This window comes from Neofelis nebulosa, chromosome 15 (assembly GCF_028018385.1).
Source record: "Neofelis nebulosa isolate mNeoNeb1 chromosome 15, mNeoNeb1.pri, whole genome shotgun sequence".
Classification (NCBI taxonomy): Eukaryota; Metazoa; Chordata; class Mammalia; order Carnivora; family Felidae; genus Neofelis; species Neofelis nebulosa.
This window is the reverse complement of record NC_080796.1, coordinates 7,560,053-7,581,747: the sequence shown is the minus strand read 5'-3', so window position 1 is coordinate 7,581,747 and position 21,695 is coordinate 7,560,053. Positions and strand designations below refer to the sequence as shown.

Below are 21,695 nucleotides of genomic sequence, written 5' to 3'. Positions count from 1 at the left end.
TTCACTGCTGGCTGCCGCTGGTTACCTGTGCTTTATTAACTGTGTTCCAGACAGTTTCTTTGGTCATCCCGCCTTCCTCTTCTGGGTTCTAACGGTGCCCGGGTCCAGGCAAGGGCTGCAGAATTCATCTCCTAAGCCTTGGACCTTAATACAATTGTGCGTGTTGCTCGAGTATCTTAAATGCAGCACGTCCAAAGTGGACTTCCCTCTCCTCTTCCTGTCCCTGAAGAGTCTACTTTTCCTCTTAACTTCCCTGTTTCAGTGAAGGGCTCCCGTCTGCCCAGATTCTCCCAGCCAGAACACTGGGAGTCAGCCTAGAGGGACATTTAGGGGTGCGTTTGAATGGCACCGGGGAGGGATGCGTCAGGCATAAAGTTGGGATACACGTCTTTACGGTGAACTGTTCCTTTGTTGCTGAACTAGGAGAGGAAAACCTGGATTTGATTTAATTCCTACTATTCCCCTTTCATCTAGAGGTCTTCAAATGAAATTTTGCTGTCTTTTTTACTTACTCTACTCCCTTGGGGAAATAAGATTAGCATTGGAACTAGAAAACTGTATTCTCATAAATTAAATCTTAGCACTGAAATCTAAATACCAGCTTTTCTTTCTTCTCTCTGGAGGACAGAGAATTGATTATGAATAAGTGAACGGGAACTTGTAGAAATCTTAATCAGCACTGAAGAGTTTTCTTTAGATCATGTATTTGTATCTGTGACAGTGAATGCATATTTTTGGTTAAATTGGTGGGGTTTTTCACCAGCATCCAGTGGAAGGATGTTTCCATAGATAACTTTGTAAGTGTTGAGTTTTTAGTAAAAGATTATTATGAAATATTTATAGAAACTTAAAATGTGAAGATTCAGTGTGATTAAAATGCTATACTATTCTCTTTTCCTTGGGAAGGTGCTATTTTTAACACCGTCTTACATTTCTTTTTTAAGTTTTTTTAACTTTTTTTTTTTTTTTTTTTTGAGAGACAGAGTGAGCAGGGTGGGGGCAGAGAGAGAGCGACACAGAATCCCAAGCAGGCTCCAGGCGAATCCACGAACTGTGAGATTATGACCTGAGCTGAAGTTGTACGCTCAACCCACTGAGCCACCCAGGTGCCCCAACACCATCTTAAATTTTAAATTTACTTGAAAACTAAGTCCTCAGCTTTCACTTGTGTACATCTAAAATTAGGCTGTTAATAAACTGAGGGCTGTTTTTCAGAAATTATTTAATGATAAAAATAATGACAATTTAAATACTACTGTAATGACTGTTGGTAGTAGACTGGATGATCTGTGCCCTAAATTCTTACTATGAATTGGTCCTTTGTCAAGACCATTTTATTGCTCTGGTTTTAGATCTGTCATTTCACTGATCATGGGATCAATCTAACCCATTTGAATTATTGTGTATCTTATGCCTAAATATAAAGTGTTTCTCACTGAGTAAAAGACATCACTCTCAATTACTACCCATAAAGTGGTGGGGGGGGGAAGCACTCTTGATATTGAAAGTACCCACTTGACTGGAATTGTATCCAACAGTGTCTTGAAAAATGCAACTTAAAAAATGATAATTGAAAGAAAACTGGTCTTGGAGAGTGAGCCATAGGTTTAAATCCTGATTCAGTTATCGGTCTGTGAGACTCGGTATTTGTCCTCTGAGCCTTATGAAGACGGAGATGTTTACTTGCCTTGCAAGCTGGTCTTGAGAATTAGCAGTACTATATGTAAAGTACGCAGCAGTGCAGGGCATCTAGAAAGTGCCTACTGAATGGCAGCTGGTATCGATTGTGTTTTAGATATAGAATAACCGTTTAATATTAAAGCAACTTACAGACAACCCGAAAGTTTAAAGCAGCCTGCCGATAGTCAAGTGCTACAGTAGATGGTCATTGTGTGCAGATACAGAATGTTAACTTGGTTTTAAATCTAGATTACTTATCAGGCTGGTGAATTGATAAAAATATATTTTTAGATTCTAGATTCGTTGGGTAAAAAAAATAGGGAAAACCATTTTTCCAGACAGACTTAGAAGGTCATCAAGTCACAGGGATGAACAGTACAGCACAGGTAACACAGTCCGTGTAGAACACACCTGTTGCGGTGATAACATAATGGTTGAGGCGCCGCCACACGCCTGAAAGACATTTTCTATCATAATGTCAGGTGTACTTGAGTTAAGAAAAGTTTCTCCACTAATGTGTACCTTTTTTATAATCTTACAGAGACCGTTACAGGGCCGTACTGTCCCCAAAGAAGTCACTAATTTATACGTGACCACTTAAACGTAAAGAAACTAAAATTAAAACTCAAGTTCCTCAGCTATGCCAGCCGCATGTCACGTGGCCGGGAGCCCCAAGTGGCCAGGCTCCGCGACTGGTGGGCTGGGTCCAGAGCCTTGCCAGGTTAGCTCAGGAAGCTGTCCGAGGTGCTGCTGCGGAGGTTGGAAAACGTCAAGAGAGTTTAAAAATAGTTCAAAAGGTGCTTAGAACAGTCATCCTTGTGGTAACTGCCTCCTCTTTAGGTTGGTGATTGTAGAAGTCTCTGCCCTTCGTCTAGAACAATCACTGCCGCCCCTGAGGTGCCCGCGAGAGCGTCAGGCGCCATCTCCCCACCCTGCCTTCACGGCCTCGTTCTTGGACTCCACCCTTGCGTACGGAGTTTCAGGAGGCATGTCCCCTTCCCTCTAAGCTTATGGTTGGAAAAATTGAGACTCGCATTAAAGGGGTTGCCCACTTCCTGGGAAGCTACCTGATACGTGGCCAGCCGCCGCAGCCCTTCCTGGACACCGCACTTCCTGCTCCCCCCAGCGGGGCATTAGAATTAGCGATCACTCGTGAGTATCTGTTGTGTTCCAGGATCTTGAGATGTTTTTCTCATCTTCGGCAGAACCCTATTAAGTATAGACGAATCCCATTTTATAGATGAGGGAATGGAGGCCTAGAGGAGGTCAGTGACCTGCCAGACACGACAGCTTGTGACCCAGACTCTCTGATGCCTGTTGTCCTTCTGTTTGTCAGCATACATCCTTCCCGATGCCGGCCCGCTCACACAAACTTGAACACCTGATTGTTAATTTTTATTCATAGGAGTTGACTTAATCAGACCAAAAAATTCTCTGATGGATGCATACTTTTACTCTTTTTTCAATCTTGAGAACGGGGGTAAAAAGAAAAACTTGGGCATTGAAGGAGACTCTGGATTACTGATTTCCCCTGAGATGGCCTTGGCTGATGTCATTATAATCTTTTTCTATGTACTATGGAAACTTGATTCTCCAGATTTATAAGGACATTGGTATCTCGTTTGTAAAGTTTCTGATCTCCACGCGGTTCTATCACTTTTTCGTTGTTCTTATTCTACTCTGCTTTGAACGAAGAATTACTTGTGGACCTCTCTGTTTTAGGAGACAGTTCCCGTGTTACACCCAGCAGATCCTTACGGAGCATTGTAATGAAGTGTGGTTCTGTAAATTCTCGAACGATGGCACTAAACTAGCAACAGGATCCAAAGATACGACCGTTATCATATGGCACGTTGATCTGGTATGTACTTTGCTGCGGGGGCTTTAGATGACAAAAAGGTAATCGGTGATGGAATCGACCGCTTGTTAGTGAATGAAGTGTACACACGTAAATGAGTTCTAAGCATTCTCCTCCCGTTCTTGTCGTGTCTTCCCTCTTGCTGTGCTGTCTAGATGATGCGCGTACACCAACAGTCCGTGCGCGTTACGTGCCGGCACTGAGTCCGTGCACGCGAGGTCTGGCTTCATCCTCTGCCTACACCTCTTGCTTCCGTGTGAGGAAACTGAGGCGGAAGTTAAGTGCCCAGGCTTTCAGAGCTCGTAAGTGGCGGAGTTAGGCTCAGATCCAGGAAGAGTTTCACTCCAGACCCACTGCTCTCGATGCCCCCTGCCGGTTTGTGTGCTAATATTTGATTTCCGGATTGGTACGGCATCCGCTGTGTCACAAGTTAGGAGAAGACTTGTTACCATTTTGCCTTCCGAATCTCTTTTTTTAATTTAATTATTTTTGAGAGAGAAAGACCACAAGTGAGGGAGGGGCAGAGAGAGCGGGAGAGAGAATCCCAGGCAGGCTCTGCGCTGTCAGTGCAGTCTGACACGGGACTCAAACTCATAAACCGTGAGATCAGGACCTGAGCCGAAATCCAGAGTTGGATGCTTAACTGACGGGGCCACCCGGGTGCCTCTAGAAGGAAATATCTTTAAAAAAAAGAATCAGGCGTGCCTGACTGGCTCAGTCTGTAGCATGTGCAACTCTTGATCTCAGGGTTGTGAGTTCAAGCCCTGCGTTGGGCTTGGAGTTTATTACTTTAAAACAAAATCAAATTGGAGAACACACCTCGAGATTTGTGTACCTACTATGTGCTGTGAATGATGAAAGGTAAACAAGGCCTACCCTTTGCGATAAAGCAGGCGTTCTCGTTTTGTACCACGTACTACTCTGGAGGGACCCCCCCCCCCCCCAATAACATTTTTAAATGCATAAGCCAGAACATATAGGAAGCCCAAGTATGCTGAAATAGAGTTGTCAAGATAGTATAGAAACAGATACAGTATAATAACGCGGTGCTTTTTTATTAACGCATTAAATAACAAGTTCTAGCAAGAGAGCTAACAAGTATCAGATTTGACGTAGTGATGGGCGTCAGTGTTTCAAGATACCTGCAACAAGTAACGTGCTGTGAAAATATTTGAGATTTCTGTCAACCGCCACCTTATCCTTCCTAATACTCAGTATGTGAATGTCCCTCGTGTATCACCTGATGCCGCCTTGTTAATTGCCTTCATTCAAGATTGAAGGAAATACTGAATTTTGGCCTGCGGTTAGTGAAAATAAAGATGTGCACTTGTCCCATTCAAGTTCAGAGACCCCCGTTTCTGTTCCTGAATGACTCCTTGCAGACCACAGGTGAAGGAAGTTTCGTGCAATATGTACAAAGGGTCACAAAAGCGCAGGCCTGCCGCTCAGGTGAGCGCACCTAGTCTGACCTTGATGTGCACAACATCAAGGGAGACAGGAAGGGGCATTTTGGGGCGAGAGGGACCTTACCTTGCCCTCCCCCACCTTCAAATAAGAGAATAGGGTGAGTCAGGCAAAGAGTGGGAAATCAGATTAGGAAAATAGCGTGGGGTCTAGTCTCGGCCTTTGAGTGCCATTCCAAGGAGTCGCATTTCAGCAGTTATCTGCAACATGTCTGGAAAGAAAGCATATCAGACTGTGCTTTATTACGTTTTCTTTTGGCAACGACGTGTAGCAGTTCCTACCGTTTGGCACCTATTTTCTGAGCACGTGCTCTATGCGAGGCCTTCTTGCCAGCTCATGGTCATACAGTGTGATTGTTCTATACTGGGTGCTACAGGGCCTCAAAGAAGAAACGCCACTGGAGCTGGAGAGCAAGGGCAGAGTAAGACGAGTAAGTCTTCGGAGAAGACGGAGTAAACAGTTACTTAGACAAACTAGTTACTACTGACCCCAGGTACAGGAGGACATGGCTGGCATCCGGGCAGTTCCGGGAAGAGGCTACGCTGCGGACTAGGAGACGAGGCTCATGATGTACAGAGCAGCCAGTCGAGGAGGATCTTGTACACTTTGCTGGGGACTTTGGGCCTTCATGCTGGTATCACCCAGGGTGCTGTTGCCGGGACAGGAGTTCCACGTGAAGGGCTTTTGTAGCCAGAGTAGCTTGGGACATGCAGAATTCATGCTTTTGTTCCAATTTGAAATGCAGTGGATTTTAGAGTTTAGCACGATGGTATTTTATGTCAAGTACTGTCTGAAAAACTTGTAAGAAAGTTGGTGATCTTCTTGAGTGTGTGTGTGTGTGTGTGTGTGTGTGTGTGTGTGTGTTTTAATAGATAGAAAAAAGAATACGTAGGGACCTTTGAGGTTTGAGTTGGTGTGATTCCAGTGCCTAATTTCTTTTGACAGGTTTTCTTACCTTTGCCCCCCCCCAAAAAACATTTTACTCATTTCCCCACCCAAAATCTAAAGCAGAGTTCAGTGGATTCCATGAACATGATATTTCCACTTGGAACAGGTTAGTATAGAGATGCTGTGCTCGTAATGACCTAGTATTAATATCCCCATTGATGTTTTGCGCTTTTTTTTCCAGGATTAATTAATGTGCATGAAACAATTCGTTTTTTAGTTACATACTTCTAAAGTAGTTTGTCATCAGTTTAGAAGTGAATCTTTGGGTAGATACGAAGGACCGCCATGAATGAGAGTTTCTTGCTGGAAGATCCTGAGCCGGTCCAAAAGCCTAGACTTCCCTGTTAAATTATGCCAGAGACTCTCTGTTTTTATACGGATCCCCAAGCCTGTTAGCCTTCTCCCAGAGAGGAATCACAGGCAGTCGTAGTGTTACCTAGTTAGTTTTGTCAAACAACGGCGGTTTGGACAAGGCGATTGAATAAATGCTAGACTTAGGGTCCAGTGAAGAAACAAAGTACATTAAACACATCCATTGGTCAGTTACATTTCTGGAAAAATCTCCCAACCTATTTTTATCGGAGTAGTTTATCAGACCCATCCCTAACTACTTTTGGGTCCTCGCCGTTGGAATCCTGCAGGCTTGATACTGGTCTCTATCTTTGACCAAACCTAAAACTGAACTCCTTGCTTCCTGCCCCCGTTTCCTGTTCCCACAACCAAAATGTACAGGTCGTCCCATTCTGTTGTGTGTGACCTCTTTCGGTCCAGACTTTTGTTTGGATGGCCTGTCTTAACTGTTAATGGCTGTGGTGTCAGCTCTTTATGAGTGTATGTTTCCTATGTCCGTTCGTTCAGATTCACCTTCCACGTCCTCCTAGAGCCAGATGTTACATCCCGTAGTCCCCGTCCTAAGCCAGATGTCACGTCCCATAGCCCCCGGTTTAAAACTTGTCGGCGGCTCTCCTCTCACCCTTAGCCCGAAGTGAAGGTGCCCACTCTTCAGCCCTGTCACTCGCCACCTCCCCTCTCACGGCGCGGTCCCTTCCACACGGCTCACGCTAGGGCCCGGGCAGGGGCAGGCCTTCCACATTCACAGACTTTGCGCCCTTCCCTGTACCGTGGGGGCGAGGAGGGGTGGTAACCTTGGAGACTGATGAGGGTTACACGAGGCGCTGTTGCCAAACGGTGCTCGTCCTGCCCAGCCACAGCCAGAAGCTCAGAAGACTGGCCACTCCTCAGTGTCACACAGAGAGGTGGCGGCTCCACTCATGCGCGTGGACTCAGAGGATACTTGTCCACGGTCATGACGGCATTAGATACAGTAGCCAGAAACATGGAAACAGTCCCGTGTTGGTCAGCTGACAAGTGGGTACACGGGGTCTGACGTGTCCGCAAATGGAGGATTTATCAGGGAGAAGGAACGGAATGCTGACCCCGGCTGCGACACAGATGGGCTCTGGAAACACCACGCAGACGCACAGAGTGAAAGAGGCCGATCGCAGAGGACGCCATATTGGATGGCTCCACTTGTACGAAACGTCCAGAATAGGCAGATCCAGAGAGAGACAGGAGTGGCTGCCAGGGGAGGCAGGTGGGGGCAGTAACTGCCAGTGAGTACCTGCCAGTGAGCCTTCTTTGTGAGGCCACAGAATGTTCTAGATTCACTAGGTCATATACTTTGAGAGGGTGGTACCTAAGTTGTGTCTCAAGAAAGCAGTTTTCAAAAATGAAAACGTAGCTGTGACTACACCTGCTTTCAGTGTCCCTGAGAGCATCACCAGGTAACGGCCTGTGTCCTTATGTTGGCCTCTGGCACACGGGGCCTGGTGCGTGGTGGATGCTTACTGGATGTTGCCGTGTGGACGTGTCTTTATGAAGCAGGCTGTTTGGGCTTCAGCTGGGAGATTGGTGAAATCTGTGAAAACTTCCTCAGAGTGAATTACGTTCTCAGAGTATACCCTCGCAGCTCATTGAAGTAGGACATGGACTCTGGGGACTCTAACCAAGTGGCCTCTTTCCCCCTTAGGACACACACCTGCTAAAACTGCTTAAGACTTTAGAAGGACACGCGTACGGCGTTTCTTACATTGCATGGAGTCCGGATGACAACTATCTTGTTGCGTGTGGCCCAGACGACTGCTCTGAACTCTGGCTCTGGAACGTACAGGTGAGCGCGTTCCGTCCCTGCTTCGGCCCTTAGGGAAAGCCGTTCCACACATCCACACGCTCGAAACTTGACTCTCCCGTAGAGCAGGGCCATTTGGCCCCCTTAGCAAAGAGAATCCGTCGGATGGAGCCCAGGTGTCCGAATGTATAAAGCTAAATATCATGCTGAGCATGATAGTTTTGAAAAGAAAGAGGAATGAGTATTTTCAGGAATGGTGGACTTGACGCTGTTGACTGTGGGACTCTCCCCACCCACCCCACCCCCGCCCTCCCCAGAGGATGCCCTGCGGTTTCGTCTTTGATGTACGCGGAACTGCCATGTGACAGCCTCCCTGCGGGGTCAGACTTCTCACCTGGCGGCCACACCATTGTCCCCTGGCCTGTGTTGGGTGTTCTCATCTAATCTGGGAAACGAAGTTTCAGCTCTTAGTAGTAAGCGCTCTGTTGCTGTCTCTAAATGAAAACTTGGCCTTTATCTAGGGTCCCATTTTTTAAAAATTAGCATTAAGTTCCCGCCATTAATTTTGTACTATGTTTGGGAAACCTTATAGTTACAATTTGAGGGTTGTTTTGGTTTTTTTAACTTCCTTCTGCAAAATGGCTGGTTCGATGCCGTTCTTTTCACTTTTCTGACGCGAGGCCAGAGCGTGGTCCGGGCTGTGGTTTGAATGTAAAAATGCGAGTTGATGAGCTAGGCCTGGGAGTCCGGGGGCCTGGAAGTGAGTTGGTTTTTACTGAGAGAGTGGAGCTCAAACTCTGCAGAAGTGTGCACAGGGGGTACCCCTGAAGGTGACCGGCCACACTCTCGCTCTGCTGCTGCCCCGGGCGGTTCTGTCACTGCTCACTTGCTGTTCATGTGTGAGACCCCGCTTTCTTAAGGAAAACGTTCAAAAGTGGAGGAATACAGCGGTGACCTGGGCCCAGCACCCTGGATTCGGCAGTTAACATTCCATACATTCTGTGTGGACACGTGTGTGCTCACGCGTGAGGACGTGCATACACACTCACATAGACCCCCACATCCAAAACGTTTGGAAGGAAATAACACATAGGATGTTTTATCCCAAATATTTAAGCACGTACCTGCTACAAAATAACGTTCTCCCGTATGACACGCGCTCCCGTCTTAACCTGACATTAGCTATAATTAATCCTCTAATAATCTAACATTCGTTTCATGATCAGACACGCCCAGCGCCCTGCTGGTGCCATTTTTATCAAAGCAGTGTGCGCGCAGCGTGTGTTCGGGATCCGGTTCAGGGAGCGGCAAGGCACAGGAGAGTCCGTGGCTTTCTCAGCAAAACAGGCCTGAAGTGAATCTCCCCTCAAAGACCAAAGGGGTTTTTTCCGTCAAAGCTGTTTTCCCCCATTCAAAGGAAGACATGTCGTCGTAACTCTACAGTGGTAGACTCAGGATTTATGGTGGCCACAGTCTTCCTGTGGGTCAGTTTTGAGTTTCTAGACGGTTACACGATGTTCTAGCTCGCCTGTTTGCTTGTGTGTTACTCAGCGGACCTGTTACGTAGTCCATTTTCACCTTATTCCTTTATATTTTTAGGTTGTTTCGTAATTACATACTCACATACGTGCTGTCCTGAGCGTAACAGAAGAAAAGACCATTTCTGCCTACAGAAATGTGTACTAACGTGTTTGTGACAGGAAGTGTGGAGGATTTAGCTGTTGCGTGTGTACTTGTGGTTCTAAACTGTTTCTCTCTAGCAACCCAAAAAGATAAGTAGGTGAGAGCAATTAATACGGGGGAAGGTTTTAACGTTGCTGGACCAGGGAAAATCAGGGAGACTTCCGGTTTTCTAGTTTAGTGTCCTCTTTGCTTTTATTACTTGGCCCCATTTCCTGATCCTACACTTTGTTTTCACTGTTTTCTTTTTACTTTTGATTACCCATTTCTCACAGGAAAATTATGCCCATGTACTTTTTATTACATCAAGGGCAGCTAATCTCTCTCAGAGCCTTTCTAATCCATGAACAAAATGGAATCGAGACTAGATTAAATGGTATGTGTCTACCTTCTAAGTTGAATAACCTAGAAAAAAATAAGAGGAGGATGTTTCAGTTTTGTAACCACTAAACAGTCTTTCGTAGTTGGGAATACTTTAAAGTGGCTATGCCAAACAGTACAAAAGTTCTTCTTTTCTGGGACTTTTAGTTGAGATAAAATGAGATATCAGAGTGCCTGCGTGGCTCAGTCAGTTAAGGGTTTGACTCTTGATTTTGGCTCAGGTCATGATCTCACGGTTTGTGGGTTTGAGCCCCGTGTCGGGCTCTGCGCTGACAGCGTAGAGCCTGCTTGGGATTCACGCACACATGCTCTCTCTCTAAATAAATAAACTTAAACAAATTAGATATCAGAGAAATAATTTTCCTTTCTCTCTTCCCATCTTCCCTACTACATTTTGAGCATCTTGAGTATAAAATTTGACATAATTTAGAACACCCCTGCCCTAGTTCAAGGGCACAGTTTTTCAATCAATTAATCGTGTTCGTGAGGAATTGCTAATGGCATTAACTGCAGTTTTAGAATAAATCTGTAAAGGACTATGGAGTGAGGAGAAGTAGGAACTCAGAAGGAACGGGCCTGCAGCGCTGAGCTTTTCACCACATTCTTAATTCATTTCTCTTTGAGGCTGCGGTGTTTTTGTTTGTTCGTTTGCTTTTTATGAGGCTGGTGAAAATAGTTCATTTCTCCAGTTAGGAGGACTAAACTAACCAGATAGCCCAGTCACTGTTGGCTTTTCTTTATACATTCCCTTTAGAAGAATATCTGAAGGTCTTATCCACAGTTTTATTCCTCTGTAGACGGGAGAGCTAAGGACAAAAATGAGCCAGTCTCACGAGGACAGTTTAACAAGCGTGGCTTGGAATCCAGACGGGAAACGCTTTGTGACCGGAGGCCAGCGCGGCCAGTTCTATCAGTGTGTGAGTATGTTGTGCGCCTCTCCACGCCTCTGCTCTTCGTTGTGTTCAAATAGTTCGTTTGCCGGGGCGCCTGGGGGACCCAGTTGGGTAAAGCGTCCGACTTCGGCTCAGGTTGTGATCTCACAGTTCACGGGTTCGAGCCCCACGTCGGGCTCTGTGCTGACAGCCCGGAGCCTGGAGCCTGCTTCCGATTCTGTGTCTCCCTCTCTCTCTGCCCCTCCCCCGCTCATGCTCTGTCTGTCTGTCTGTCTCTCTCTCTCTCTCTCAAAAATGAATCAACGTTAAAAAAAAAAAAAGTTTAAAATAGTCGCTTGCCTTGGCATCTCGTATAAGATACGTTCCACGAAGACCTGCCTTGTGCTCGTTCTGAATGAGCAGGGTGTGCAGAACTGTCTGTTCTCCTTTTTATACAAACTATGGACTTTGAGTTTAGTAAGACGTAAAAAATTATTCTACTGAGCATTTTGTTCTCATAAATAAGTTTCTAATGTATAGGATCGAAAAATATTTTACTATTCTTTTGAGGTTTTAGGTTTTTTGTATCAAAAATATGCTGAGTTTCATGAGCAGGTGGTCTTAAGTATTTGAGGACTAAAAGTGGTGAGGAGAGCTACCAGAGAGCCTTCCGGTCGTTATTTGAAATGTCTTTTGATTAGCATCTGCCCTGCTGATCTTGGATTGGCTGTCTGACAAGCAGAGGTACTAGGTGACAATCCTGTGACGAGTCCTGTCACGAGGCCAGCTCTGCCAGGGGTGTGATGTCATCAGGCCCTGTCTTCTCGAGGCTCAGTGCCAGGGGCACTTCGAGACATGTTTTTAAGACCAGAATTAAACAAGATCCTGAATCCCATAAATCGCTAAATGTCGCCGGAGATGCGTATCGTGAAGACTTACATGGTCGTTACAGACTGGGGGGCCTTCCATTAAGCTGGCCGTGGGACACGTGCTTGCTTACAAGCCCCCAGTGCTTTTTTTGTTCCCAGTCGTCTCAGCACAGTGTATTGATCTACGTGTGATCTTCCCATTTTTTAAGTGGAGTTTCTATTTGTGGGCTAATGCACTGTCCTACTTTTATTTCTTACTCCCTCCGTTTTGCTTTGTTTTAACGGAGGGATAACTGACACGTAACATTATATTAGTTTCAGGGGTACAGCGTAATGACTTGATGTTCGTGTGCGTTGAAAATTACGACCACGGTAATTGTCCACTAGCATCCAAAGTTGTCGTGAGGACTGTTAAGATATACCCTCTTAGCAACTCTCAATCTGCAAGTTAGTCACCACGCTGTACGTGGCAGCATTTAAGCCGTTTGTCCTTAAGTCCCTGGCTGCAAGATGACCACGACGTCTCTGCCGACCCCGCCGTCCCCTACGGTATTGACCCCTTCGGGACAAGGACTTGGCAGCCCGGCCCCCTGGGGAACGGGAACAGGGTGCCCCTCCGACCTTGGAACATTCAACAAGATGATAATCCTGGGAGCTCTGATCTGTAGAACACATTACCCATTGGAGCACGTTACAAGTTTTTAAAGGGTTGTAGCACGTTCTGGCTTCCGTAAAGCTGCAATTACCGTGTCAGCAACCTTTTCCAGATCACAGCTTCTGAGTGGTTAGGATAAACCTCAGTATAATGCATTTTAAAGGAGCATTTGAATTCTTTTCCAATAGTAGCGAGGCCCTTACTTGGAATTTAGGGATTCTTTCTTTCTATTTATTGTATTTGCCTGTGCCTGGCTGGTTGTTGAAGGAAAGATGGATTTTACAGAGGTTCTCTCCCCCTCCCAACAGTTTTATTGTTGTAATGAAATTGGCCCTGTATTCAAATTTTTGCGACTAAAACCAGTCGTGGAACAATTAAGTTGAGATCAGGAAAAAACAAACGTTGCTGCAGAAAGACATTGCCAAGAGATTCTTTCTGTTTGCTTTCCACGTGCTGGTCAGCTTTGGGGCTAAATGGTGCTTTTCTCCTCAGGATTTAGATGGTAACCTCCTTGACTCCTGGGAAGGGGTCAGAGTGCAATGCCTCTGGTGCTTGAGCGACGGCAAGACGGTTCTGGCATCAGATACACACCAGCGAATCCGGGGGTACAACTTCGAGGACCTTACAGATAGGAACATGTAACTATTTTTTGTATCCGTTAAATATTCGTTGATTTATGTTAAAACGTGTGGTGGAACTTGCTATTGTAGAAGAAGAGTTTTTATGTTGTGGATTTGGTTTGACTGTTTGGATTGGCGGGTCTGGTGGTGCCGAGTAACCAGAAACTCAGATTTTCTTCCTTGATTAAAATAGTGCGTAGCGGCGACTACAGACAGAACTGTGGTCTTTAAGCTAGTAGAACAGGTTACATTTTGATAATTTGAATGATTTTCAGTATGATGATTTTCAGTATGTTGCTTCTGACAGATTATTTTCTGGTTACAGAGTACAAGAAGATCACCCCATTATGTCTTTTACTATTTCCAAGAATGGCCGGTTAGCTTTGTTAAATGTAGCAACTCAGGTAAGCTTATCCTTCTCTCAAAGAGTTAGTGTAGTTCAGATTTTAATTGCGATTTTTGGGGTGTGTGTGTGTGTGTGTGTGTGTGTGTGTAAACGAATATTTCTACAAATACTTTTTCTTCAAGACTGCTGTTTTTACAGATTCTTAAATTTTACCTCATATGTTTGACCTTCAAAGGTGTAGAGTCAACCATAAATTTATCAGAATGTTGGCATTTTGCGTAACGAGAAACTAAAACTGTTCCATCAGGCAAAGGGAAATTCACAGATGACTTTTTAAAATTCTTTTGAATTGAGGGAGAATAAATATGTCCATTTTCTTTTGCCTACAGGGAGTTCATTTATGGGACTTGCAAGACAGAGTTTTAGTAAGAAAGTATCAAGGTGTCACGCAAGGGTTTTATACAATTCATTCATGTTTTGGAGGCCATAACGAAGACTTCATCGCTAGTGGCAGCGAAGGTAAGTTGTGTGCACTGTTGGAGCGTGTGTACGGATGGGGTGGGAGCTCGGTGACCGTCTCCGTGTGTGAAGGTGGCCATGTTGCCGGGCAGATTCAGGGTGTTAACACGGGTAAAAATCGTAAGAGAGCGCTGGTCACGCTTGGTGCGTGCGTCACATCAAGGTGTACTTAAATCCAAACTCTTTCAAATGCCGGCCTGCTCTTTTCATGAGGCTGGTGGCATTCAGAGGTTAGTAGGATCTAAAAAGTCTGGTTGATTATGATGATTTAGCTGAACTTAGACAAAATTGATGATCGCTAGATCTTTAGTGGTTTTGTAATGGCCAAAGAGAATAATAGAGTTCGATAATTCTTACAGTCTCAGAAAAGCTGAAGTTCTAGAAGAGTCTCTACTGCCTTTCAGAGCAAATGTGCTCTCCAGTTGGCTAACATCAGTGTTTCAGGCAGGCTTGTTCCCAAAGTAGTCCGGTTTAAGAGAGACATTGTTTAAAATATGCAACATAGATACAGGTGAGTAAGTACTGGAAGTTAGCGTACCTTTTAAGGTGACAGAAATACAAGTCATGGGAAATTACTGAAAATTTTCAGTGGCCACACTGAGTACCCACTCTACTGCTCTAAGTACTAGGGCAGCAAGTTATTTAAGTCACTTTTAAAAATACTGAATCTAGTTTCACAACCTAGACCAAGGTACTGGATTATGTTGCTAATGTTCCATGTTTGCTACCCCTGTCTTGTCAGTACACAGAGGATCACAGAGTAACACAGGAGTTTTTCCTCTGAGTATGAGATGTACTGAAGAACTAGAACAGGGCCGCCCCAGGTGGCTCTGTCGGTCAAGTGTCGGACTCTTGATTTCCGCTCAGGTCATGTTCTCGCGGTTCATGAGTTCGAGCCGCGCATTGGGCTCTGCACTGACAGCATGGAGCCTGCTTGGGATTCTCTCTCCCTCTCTCTCTACCCTTCCCCCACTTTCACTCACTCTCTCAAAAGTAAACTTTAAAAAAAAAAAATCGGGACAAAGACCTTTAGGGATTCATATGAAGCATACGAATTTATCTGTTGTTTCTTTCACCAAAAAAAAAAAAAAAATCCGATAAGATTGAGAAGAGTGGTTTGTAGGTGACGCTTTTGAACAGTTTATGTCTTTGCAGTTAGAAATCCTTTTTTTTTCCTGGTAGTTTAATCATTTGTTTTCGCCCGGATTCCGCCTTGGCTCCTACTTTGACACGGTCCACACTTGGGAAGCCTTCTGCCTGCCTGTCCACTTCCCCCCGGGTCTCTCGCAGCCCTGCTCCCCCTCTTCAGCCTCACAGCCCTTCCGAACGGCACACGTGCCCTAGAAATGCCCGGAGAGCCGTCTGGCCGCCTCTGTTGCCAGTGACACAGTCCTTCATTCTAGGCCCCGAACAGACTTTGAACTAACGATGAATACTGTGAGCACAGCACAGTATGTTCTATTTGGGGCTACAAGTGACACACACCTGAAATAGCGAGACGCGCGTTCTCGAGTCCGGGTGGCAGAGCGGTTCTGAAAACGTCCTGAGCACCAAGCGGATGTAGTGAATGTCTCCTGTCCCGAGACGGTCACATTAATCCACCTGTCATTCGTTTGCAAGGAAAATATTTCAAGAACCTTCCAAATCCCCAAACACGCGAACAGCAGTATAAAATAGAGCGATGAGGAAACCTTTTCCCGGAAGAGTTCTGCTGTTACTCAAGCGTGTTCATTGTGCTGGTGATCTGAAAAAAACTTGCTTTATTTTTTTGCCCTTGCATGAGCTGTGGGTGCCCTGGACGGTGGCAGCCGGCAGGGCTCGGTCCGCAAGCCGGTGGCTCTGACCCTGAGCCCTGCCTCAGCCGCACACTCCGTGGGTGTGTGCTCACAGAGTGCTCCCCACAGTAGGCAGGCACCTTCACGCTCCTCAGACCTGTGGTGTCCTTCTTTGGAGCTCCTCCAGTTCGGGGGGAAGCGTGGCTAATCTGCCGGTCTTTCTCCGTGTTTTTTCTTCTCATGCAAGGAGAAATGATCGAGCAGCGTACGCCTTCTAGGCGAGCTCCGCTAGCTCTCCTGCGGGGGTCTCCGCTTTGGCTTCACACACGCACGCAGGATGCTCAGAGGCAGCCCCAGCCTCACATCGTCACGTTAGACGTTCTGAAGCCAGGACGTCGTCCTTTTCCATAAAGGACTGACCGCCCCCCCCACCAGGAGCTCCCACGCTGGCCACTAGTGGCACGTCTTGAGGTTGAATGCTTTTCTAACTCAGCCGGGATTCTGCCCTCTGTTTAAAGACCATCACTTCATGGTAACACGTGGTGTCTCCTCTGTGCCAGGCTCTTTTCAAAACTCTGTTCCATACACAACCTAATTTTACCCTCGTGCATGATGAGGTAAGTCCAGTCCCTCCTTTACGGCTGCAGTGTCGCCAGGAGCGGGTTATGTGTCCACAGCAACAGGGCTGGTCGGTGGTGGAGGGTGGCCAGGCATTGAGTAGCCGCGGCTCCAGAGCCTCCGCTGTCCCCGAGCCCGGAAAGGGCGTGGGCAGCACCGTGTAGGCCCAGGACACGGTGTCCGGGACCTAGTGTGCGCTAAACACCCGGCGAGGGGTCCGCTGTCACCTGCGTCATTGCTGTTGCTGAATTTGGACACATAGTTTTTCTGTCATGTCCGGTTTCCCTAGCATTTGTTGTCTCTGTCCTAGGTTTGTTCACGTCAGAAGATCTAGACTGTTAGCTCAGGTCTTACAGAACATTGCAGATTCTGTGATGACTTGAGGGCTAATCAATCACCTTTAACAGGGAAAATGTGTATTTTATTAAAATGGCTTTTTTCGGAAGGTAATTTATCGAGCTGCTCGTGGCACATCTCATCACATCACATGTTCTGTGTGTAACGAATAATAAATTGAAGGTCAGTAGGACAACTCCCTAACTTTTCTTTGAATTGCCGTTTGTTCAGATCACAAGGTTTACATCTGGCACAAACGTAGTGAACTGCCCATCGCGGAGCTAACAGGGCACACGCGCACAGTCAACTGCGTGAGCTGGAACCCACAGATCCCATCCCTGATGGCCAGCGCCTCCGATGACGGCACTGTTAGAATATGGGGACCAGCACCTTTTATAGACCACCAGAATATTGAAGGTAACCCCACTGCACGGCAGCCAGGCTCCCTCCCGGTGGAACAGGGCCCCACTCGTTGTAAAGTTGCAGGACTTTTAAGCGTGGGACAGAATTTATGTTCTCCCTCATTTAGAGGCTGTATATGCTCTCCCTTCACAGGAGTGTAAGCAATGTGAGAGGCGGGGGGTGGGGGGTGTGCACGTGTGTGCATGTGTGTGCGCAGTGACAGTGGGGAGAATAAACTGAAATGTGCCACCTCCTTCATATCCTCTGGCTGTGGTCAGTTCAACAGCATATGGAAAATCATCTTGCTTCATGATGCAGGAAGCATTTTATATTTTTATACCCACAAGAACTAGCCATTATCCAAAATGTGAACCACTTTAGAACGATCTTGATTATGGATTTTACTCTTAAAAATAAACCCGTATGGCACCACGTGGCACCCCAGCCCCTGTGCAGAGGAGAGGGAAGGAAACTGAACTTCCCCCGTACCTTGGGGCCAGGCAGCATGCCGGCCTGGTCGTTCGTGTGCCGTCTTGCACAAATCCTCCTGGCCCTCCGAGAGACATGTTTACCCTCAGTTCTGGAGGGTTCCAGATGGAGTTGGGCCAGGCCTCACTCGAGCGCTGCCGGCCTTCGAGTCCCGAATCCAAGAGGGTTTTCTCACAACCTTGGAATGCTTGGTAACGAAGCAGGCCCAGAGCGAGGAAGTGAACAGTGAAGGACAAGGCTCCGTTGAGCAAGACATTGTGGCTGGAGGGAAGACGTGATGAGAAGGTTTATGGAAAAGACTTAACTCCGCTTTCACACAGAGCAGGTGAAGTGTTTTGTTTGCTTAGAAGGAAGTCCCTGACCTAGAAAACCAAGAGGAGATTTGCGTTCATTTTGTCCCACATAAATGAGCCAGAAAGGCAACCAGCTGCTGTCAGATGAGAGCGGGAGCCTGAAGGACAACAGGGGTGAAGTTTGGGAACCACTGCTCAGTGGTTCAGGGCCCGAAGGGCCGTTGGCCTGTGCGTCACCGCACGGCAGACCCGCTTCCTCAGGGAAAGCCATGAGGACTCAGCCTCCGCTCCATTCGTTGTCGTGTTTCAGTTTCTGGGCCGGGGCTCTGATAGAGACGTTGCATACGTCCGTCACTGGTCGTGCGTGCGTTTCTAACCTTATCAGTCATTTGGAATTTGTCTCTTCAAGTAAGATTTGAAGGCAAAGAAGAATCTTGGGTCTGTAGTAACAGATTGACCTTCTAAGTGGATTTATTTTAGACACACCCTTGAGCTTCTCTCTCTATGACAGTGAAGAGCCACTGTGCTGCCGGGGGGTGGGGGGGGGGGGGGAGGGGGGGTGGTGCTTAGTTGATGCGGATGCACCAGATGTGGTGTGGCTCTGAGCTCTGGTCCGGGTCAACAACTCTGCCTTGGGTTTTGGCAACATCGATAGAGCCAGAGACAGATAGCCCTAAAACAGGAAAAATGCTTCTGTGTAACTGGGTATGTGGCTGTTAGGCCTTCTATGTAGCACTCTTCTGGTTCTTTATCCCCCACTCGAAGAAACTTTTTTTTTTTTTTTTTTTAATTTAAATGAACACCTGTTTGGAATAGAAATTTTGAAAAGTATAGGTGAGGCTGAAGAAAACAACCTCCAAAAACCATGACACCCTAAGTAAGATCCTTTTATGATAACGGTAGAGTTCACAGGCGGTGACGCTGCTACAGCCTGGATGGCACGAAAGACCGCTGAGTGTGATTCCGTTTGTATGAAACGTCCTGAGCAGGCATACCCCCAGACACTGAAAGTAGACAGGCTGGGGGCCGGTGTTTGCGGATGAGTGCCAACAGGTGACGAAAACATTCCGCAGTTGGTGGAGGTGATGGTTGTACAGTCCTGTGGACGTACCGGTAGTAACTGTTGAGTTGTGCGCTCTAAGTGGGTGTGTTGTGTGTGTTGTATGTGGCTGACCCACAGCCAGAGAGGGGAGGCTGATGACTGCAGACCTTGAGACGGGCAAAGCAAGGCCATGGTCGCAGGGCCGTGAGAGTCTAGTGTGATCGATCGTTCACTTGGGGAACAGAGTAATGAACGTAGACTGTCCTAAGTTAAGACATGATACAAACACTTGGTTTTAATGATTATGGTGGAAATGTCAAGTGTGTGCCTTGGCGTGATTATTTTTCAGTGGGAGTACGGGTTGTCATGTCATGATGCTATTAAAACTTACTAACTGGTAACTTTTTTCTTCCCCTCCCCTCTCCCCTCCCCCTCCCCCCTCCCCCCCCCCACCTCCTCCCCGCCCTCCAAACACATTTCGTCTTGTCTTCATTCAGAGGAATGCAGTAGCATGGATAGTTGATGGCGAGTGTGGAGCAGACGGCTTCTGTTTAACTTAAAATTAGTCGTATTTTAATGGCTTGGGATTTGGTGCAAACAAACATGATTGATAGCTGGACAGACATGCTCGTCATGAAAAAAAGAACCATTTCTGAAGCCCGATTGGGGCCAAACATTTACACCTTGCTTCATAGTAACCAGTTGAGATGAAGCACGTCGTTAGAACGTTGTTGGACGCCATGTTGAATCGCCCCCATCGGTTGTGAAGGACTGTGCTACATTCAGGCTTACCCACCGAACTCCGTATATATATTGTTTTCCCTCCTGCCTTTTGTCTGGTGGGACACCATTCTTGTTGCTCTTCTGTGTAATGAAGTTTAAATGCTTGTTTGGAAAACTTTATTTAACAGTTTAGAAGGCTTGATAGAAGGAGTGCATTAGTCTGAAGAGTACACATTGGATAGGAAAGAATTTCCTTCTTTTGTTTCTCCAAATCTTTCCGCCTTATTTAGCTTGAGATCTTTGCAGCTTGGTTCATGGATTCTAGCCTTTGCCCGTTGCGCAGTAGATACTGATCCAGATGACAAACCAGTGAACTATGTCAAAAGCACTCTCAATATTACATTTGACAAAAAGTTTTGTACTTTTCACATAGCTTGTTGCCCCGTAAAAGGGTTAACAGCACAATTTTTTAAAAATAAATTAAGAAGTATTTATAGGATTAAAGTGACTTCATTTGTATACATTTGGAATCTAAACCAGCTTAAAAAAAAAGTTTCCTCTATGACTTAAGATACGCAGTAAAACTGACGCTCTTCCGGAATCCCACATGAGACTTGGTCAGAAACAGAGCTTGGAAGGACATTACACAGGAAATCCAGAGTAACCCCTTGGAGGTTTCCCCCCTTTTGTTTTTTTTTTTTCCCCGAAGGAACATCAGTACCTGATGTCGAAGAAATTCAAGATTCCTAAAGAGAATTTTAAGCCTGTACCAACAGGAGAGCTCGGTAGTGAGTCAGTGTAGGCTTTCCGCAAAGCATGTTCCGAGCTGTTCCCGGCTTGGAGGTCTGCTCTGGTGGGGTCCGGCACGAGTGGAAAGCAGGTGTGACCACCGGGGAAGTTCATAGCATGACCCAGCGTGTTAGAAGACTCCACAGGCCACAGACCGAAACTGGGTTTCACACCTCATAGTCCTGTGTCTGAACTGCCCGTAACGTTTTGACCTGTCGAGGGACGTACACGTACAGAACGCTCCTTCTCAGTTTTTCAGATCTTGCCATACTGAACCTCATTCCAAACTGGTGCTGTGGGTAGTCTTTGCCTCCCCCTCCCCTGGTAGTTCAAGGAAAGGTTTCCTCCGTGGGAAAGCACTTTTAATCCTGACAAGTTCACATATGAAAGAAGCCAAAAGCCTCCCGTTCACATTGTGCTTTTAAACCCCGTAACAGCTGGACACGGCGTACTTCGTCTCCTTTGGAACCACCTCCCCGTTCCGGCAGAGGGTCCGAGGGGACCGCGGCTGTTACGGTGGGGAGAGGAGTGGAGGTGCCCCCGAGATGAGGTTCTGGCGAGGAAAAGGGCCCGTGCCAAGTCCCCTCTGGGGCCCGGGACCCTCAGAGCAGAGCGAGAAGGGCTTGGGTGTCAGGGACTCTCCTGTGGGGGCGGGGACGTCAGGGAGGGGAGACGAAAGAAAAACACAATTGGCCTTAAAATAGCACGGATTCTCCCAAAAGCTCATAGTAAGAGGAAGCGACAGACCGTGTCAGCAGATGATTTTATCAAATTGGTATGTAAAAGATTTCTTTAAGCTCCATTTTGCAGAGACCCCCACTTAGAGAATCAAGAATTCCTGTTTTGATACTTCTAAGTTACGATAACGATCTGTTACAGTTTATCTGGTACTTCATTTTTCTTAACTAAAATTACTTCTTACTTTAAGCTTGAATAAAAGTCTTCATTGGTAACTGTATATAATTCAGTGGCAACTTCTCTTTCCCGCAGTACAGTTAAGTCCAGGCACGTTTTCCGCCCCGAAGCCGTTAGGCAATGCACCCCGTCTCCACAGTAGCATCTCTGACGAACTGTGGCCCAGAAACGCCACGGCTGCTGACAGATTAGGCCCAGCGCGCTCCCTGAGGTCCGCGCCCGTCCGTGGGCTTCGGCCTCTGCTCCTCCCACTTCACCTGGCCGCCCCCACGCAGGAGCCCAGTGCTCCGTGG

General features: G+C 46.6%; 1 protein-coding gene across 3 annotated transcripts in view; it reads left to right on the top strand.

Annotated features, from left to right (window-relative positions):
* Positions 1-21,450, top strand: part of WDR26 (WD repeat domain 26) — a 37,586-nt gene extending 16,136 nt beyond the window's left edge. For 2 of the 3 annotated variants that reach the window (XM_058701404.1, XM_058701405.1), the window contains exons 7-14: positions 3,403-3,541; positions 7,980-8,120; positions 10,937-11,056; positions 13,028-13,173; positions 13,481-13,559; positions 13,891-14,020; positions 16,981-17,166; positions 19,473-21,450. In XM_058701404.1, coding sequence (XP_058557387.1) covers positions 3,403-3,541; positions 7,980-8,120; positions 10,937-11,056; positions 13,028-13,173; positions 13,481-13,559; positions 13,891-14,020; positions 16,981-17,166; positions 19,473-19,498 — 967 coding nt within the window. In that variant the 3' untranslated portion in view covers positions 19,499-21,450. The remainder of the gene's footprint in view (positions 1-3,402; positions 3,542-7,979; positions 8,121-10,936; positions 11,057-13,027; positions 13,174-13,480; positions 13,560-13,890; positions 14,021-16,980; positions 17,167-19,472) is intronic. The other variant, XM_058701406.1, reaches the window with a different exon arrangement.
* The last annotated feature ends 245 nt before the right edge of the window (positions 21,451-21,695 follow it).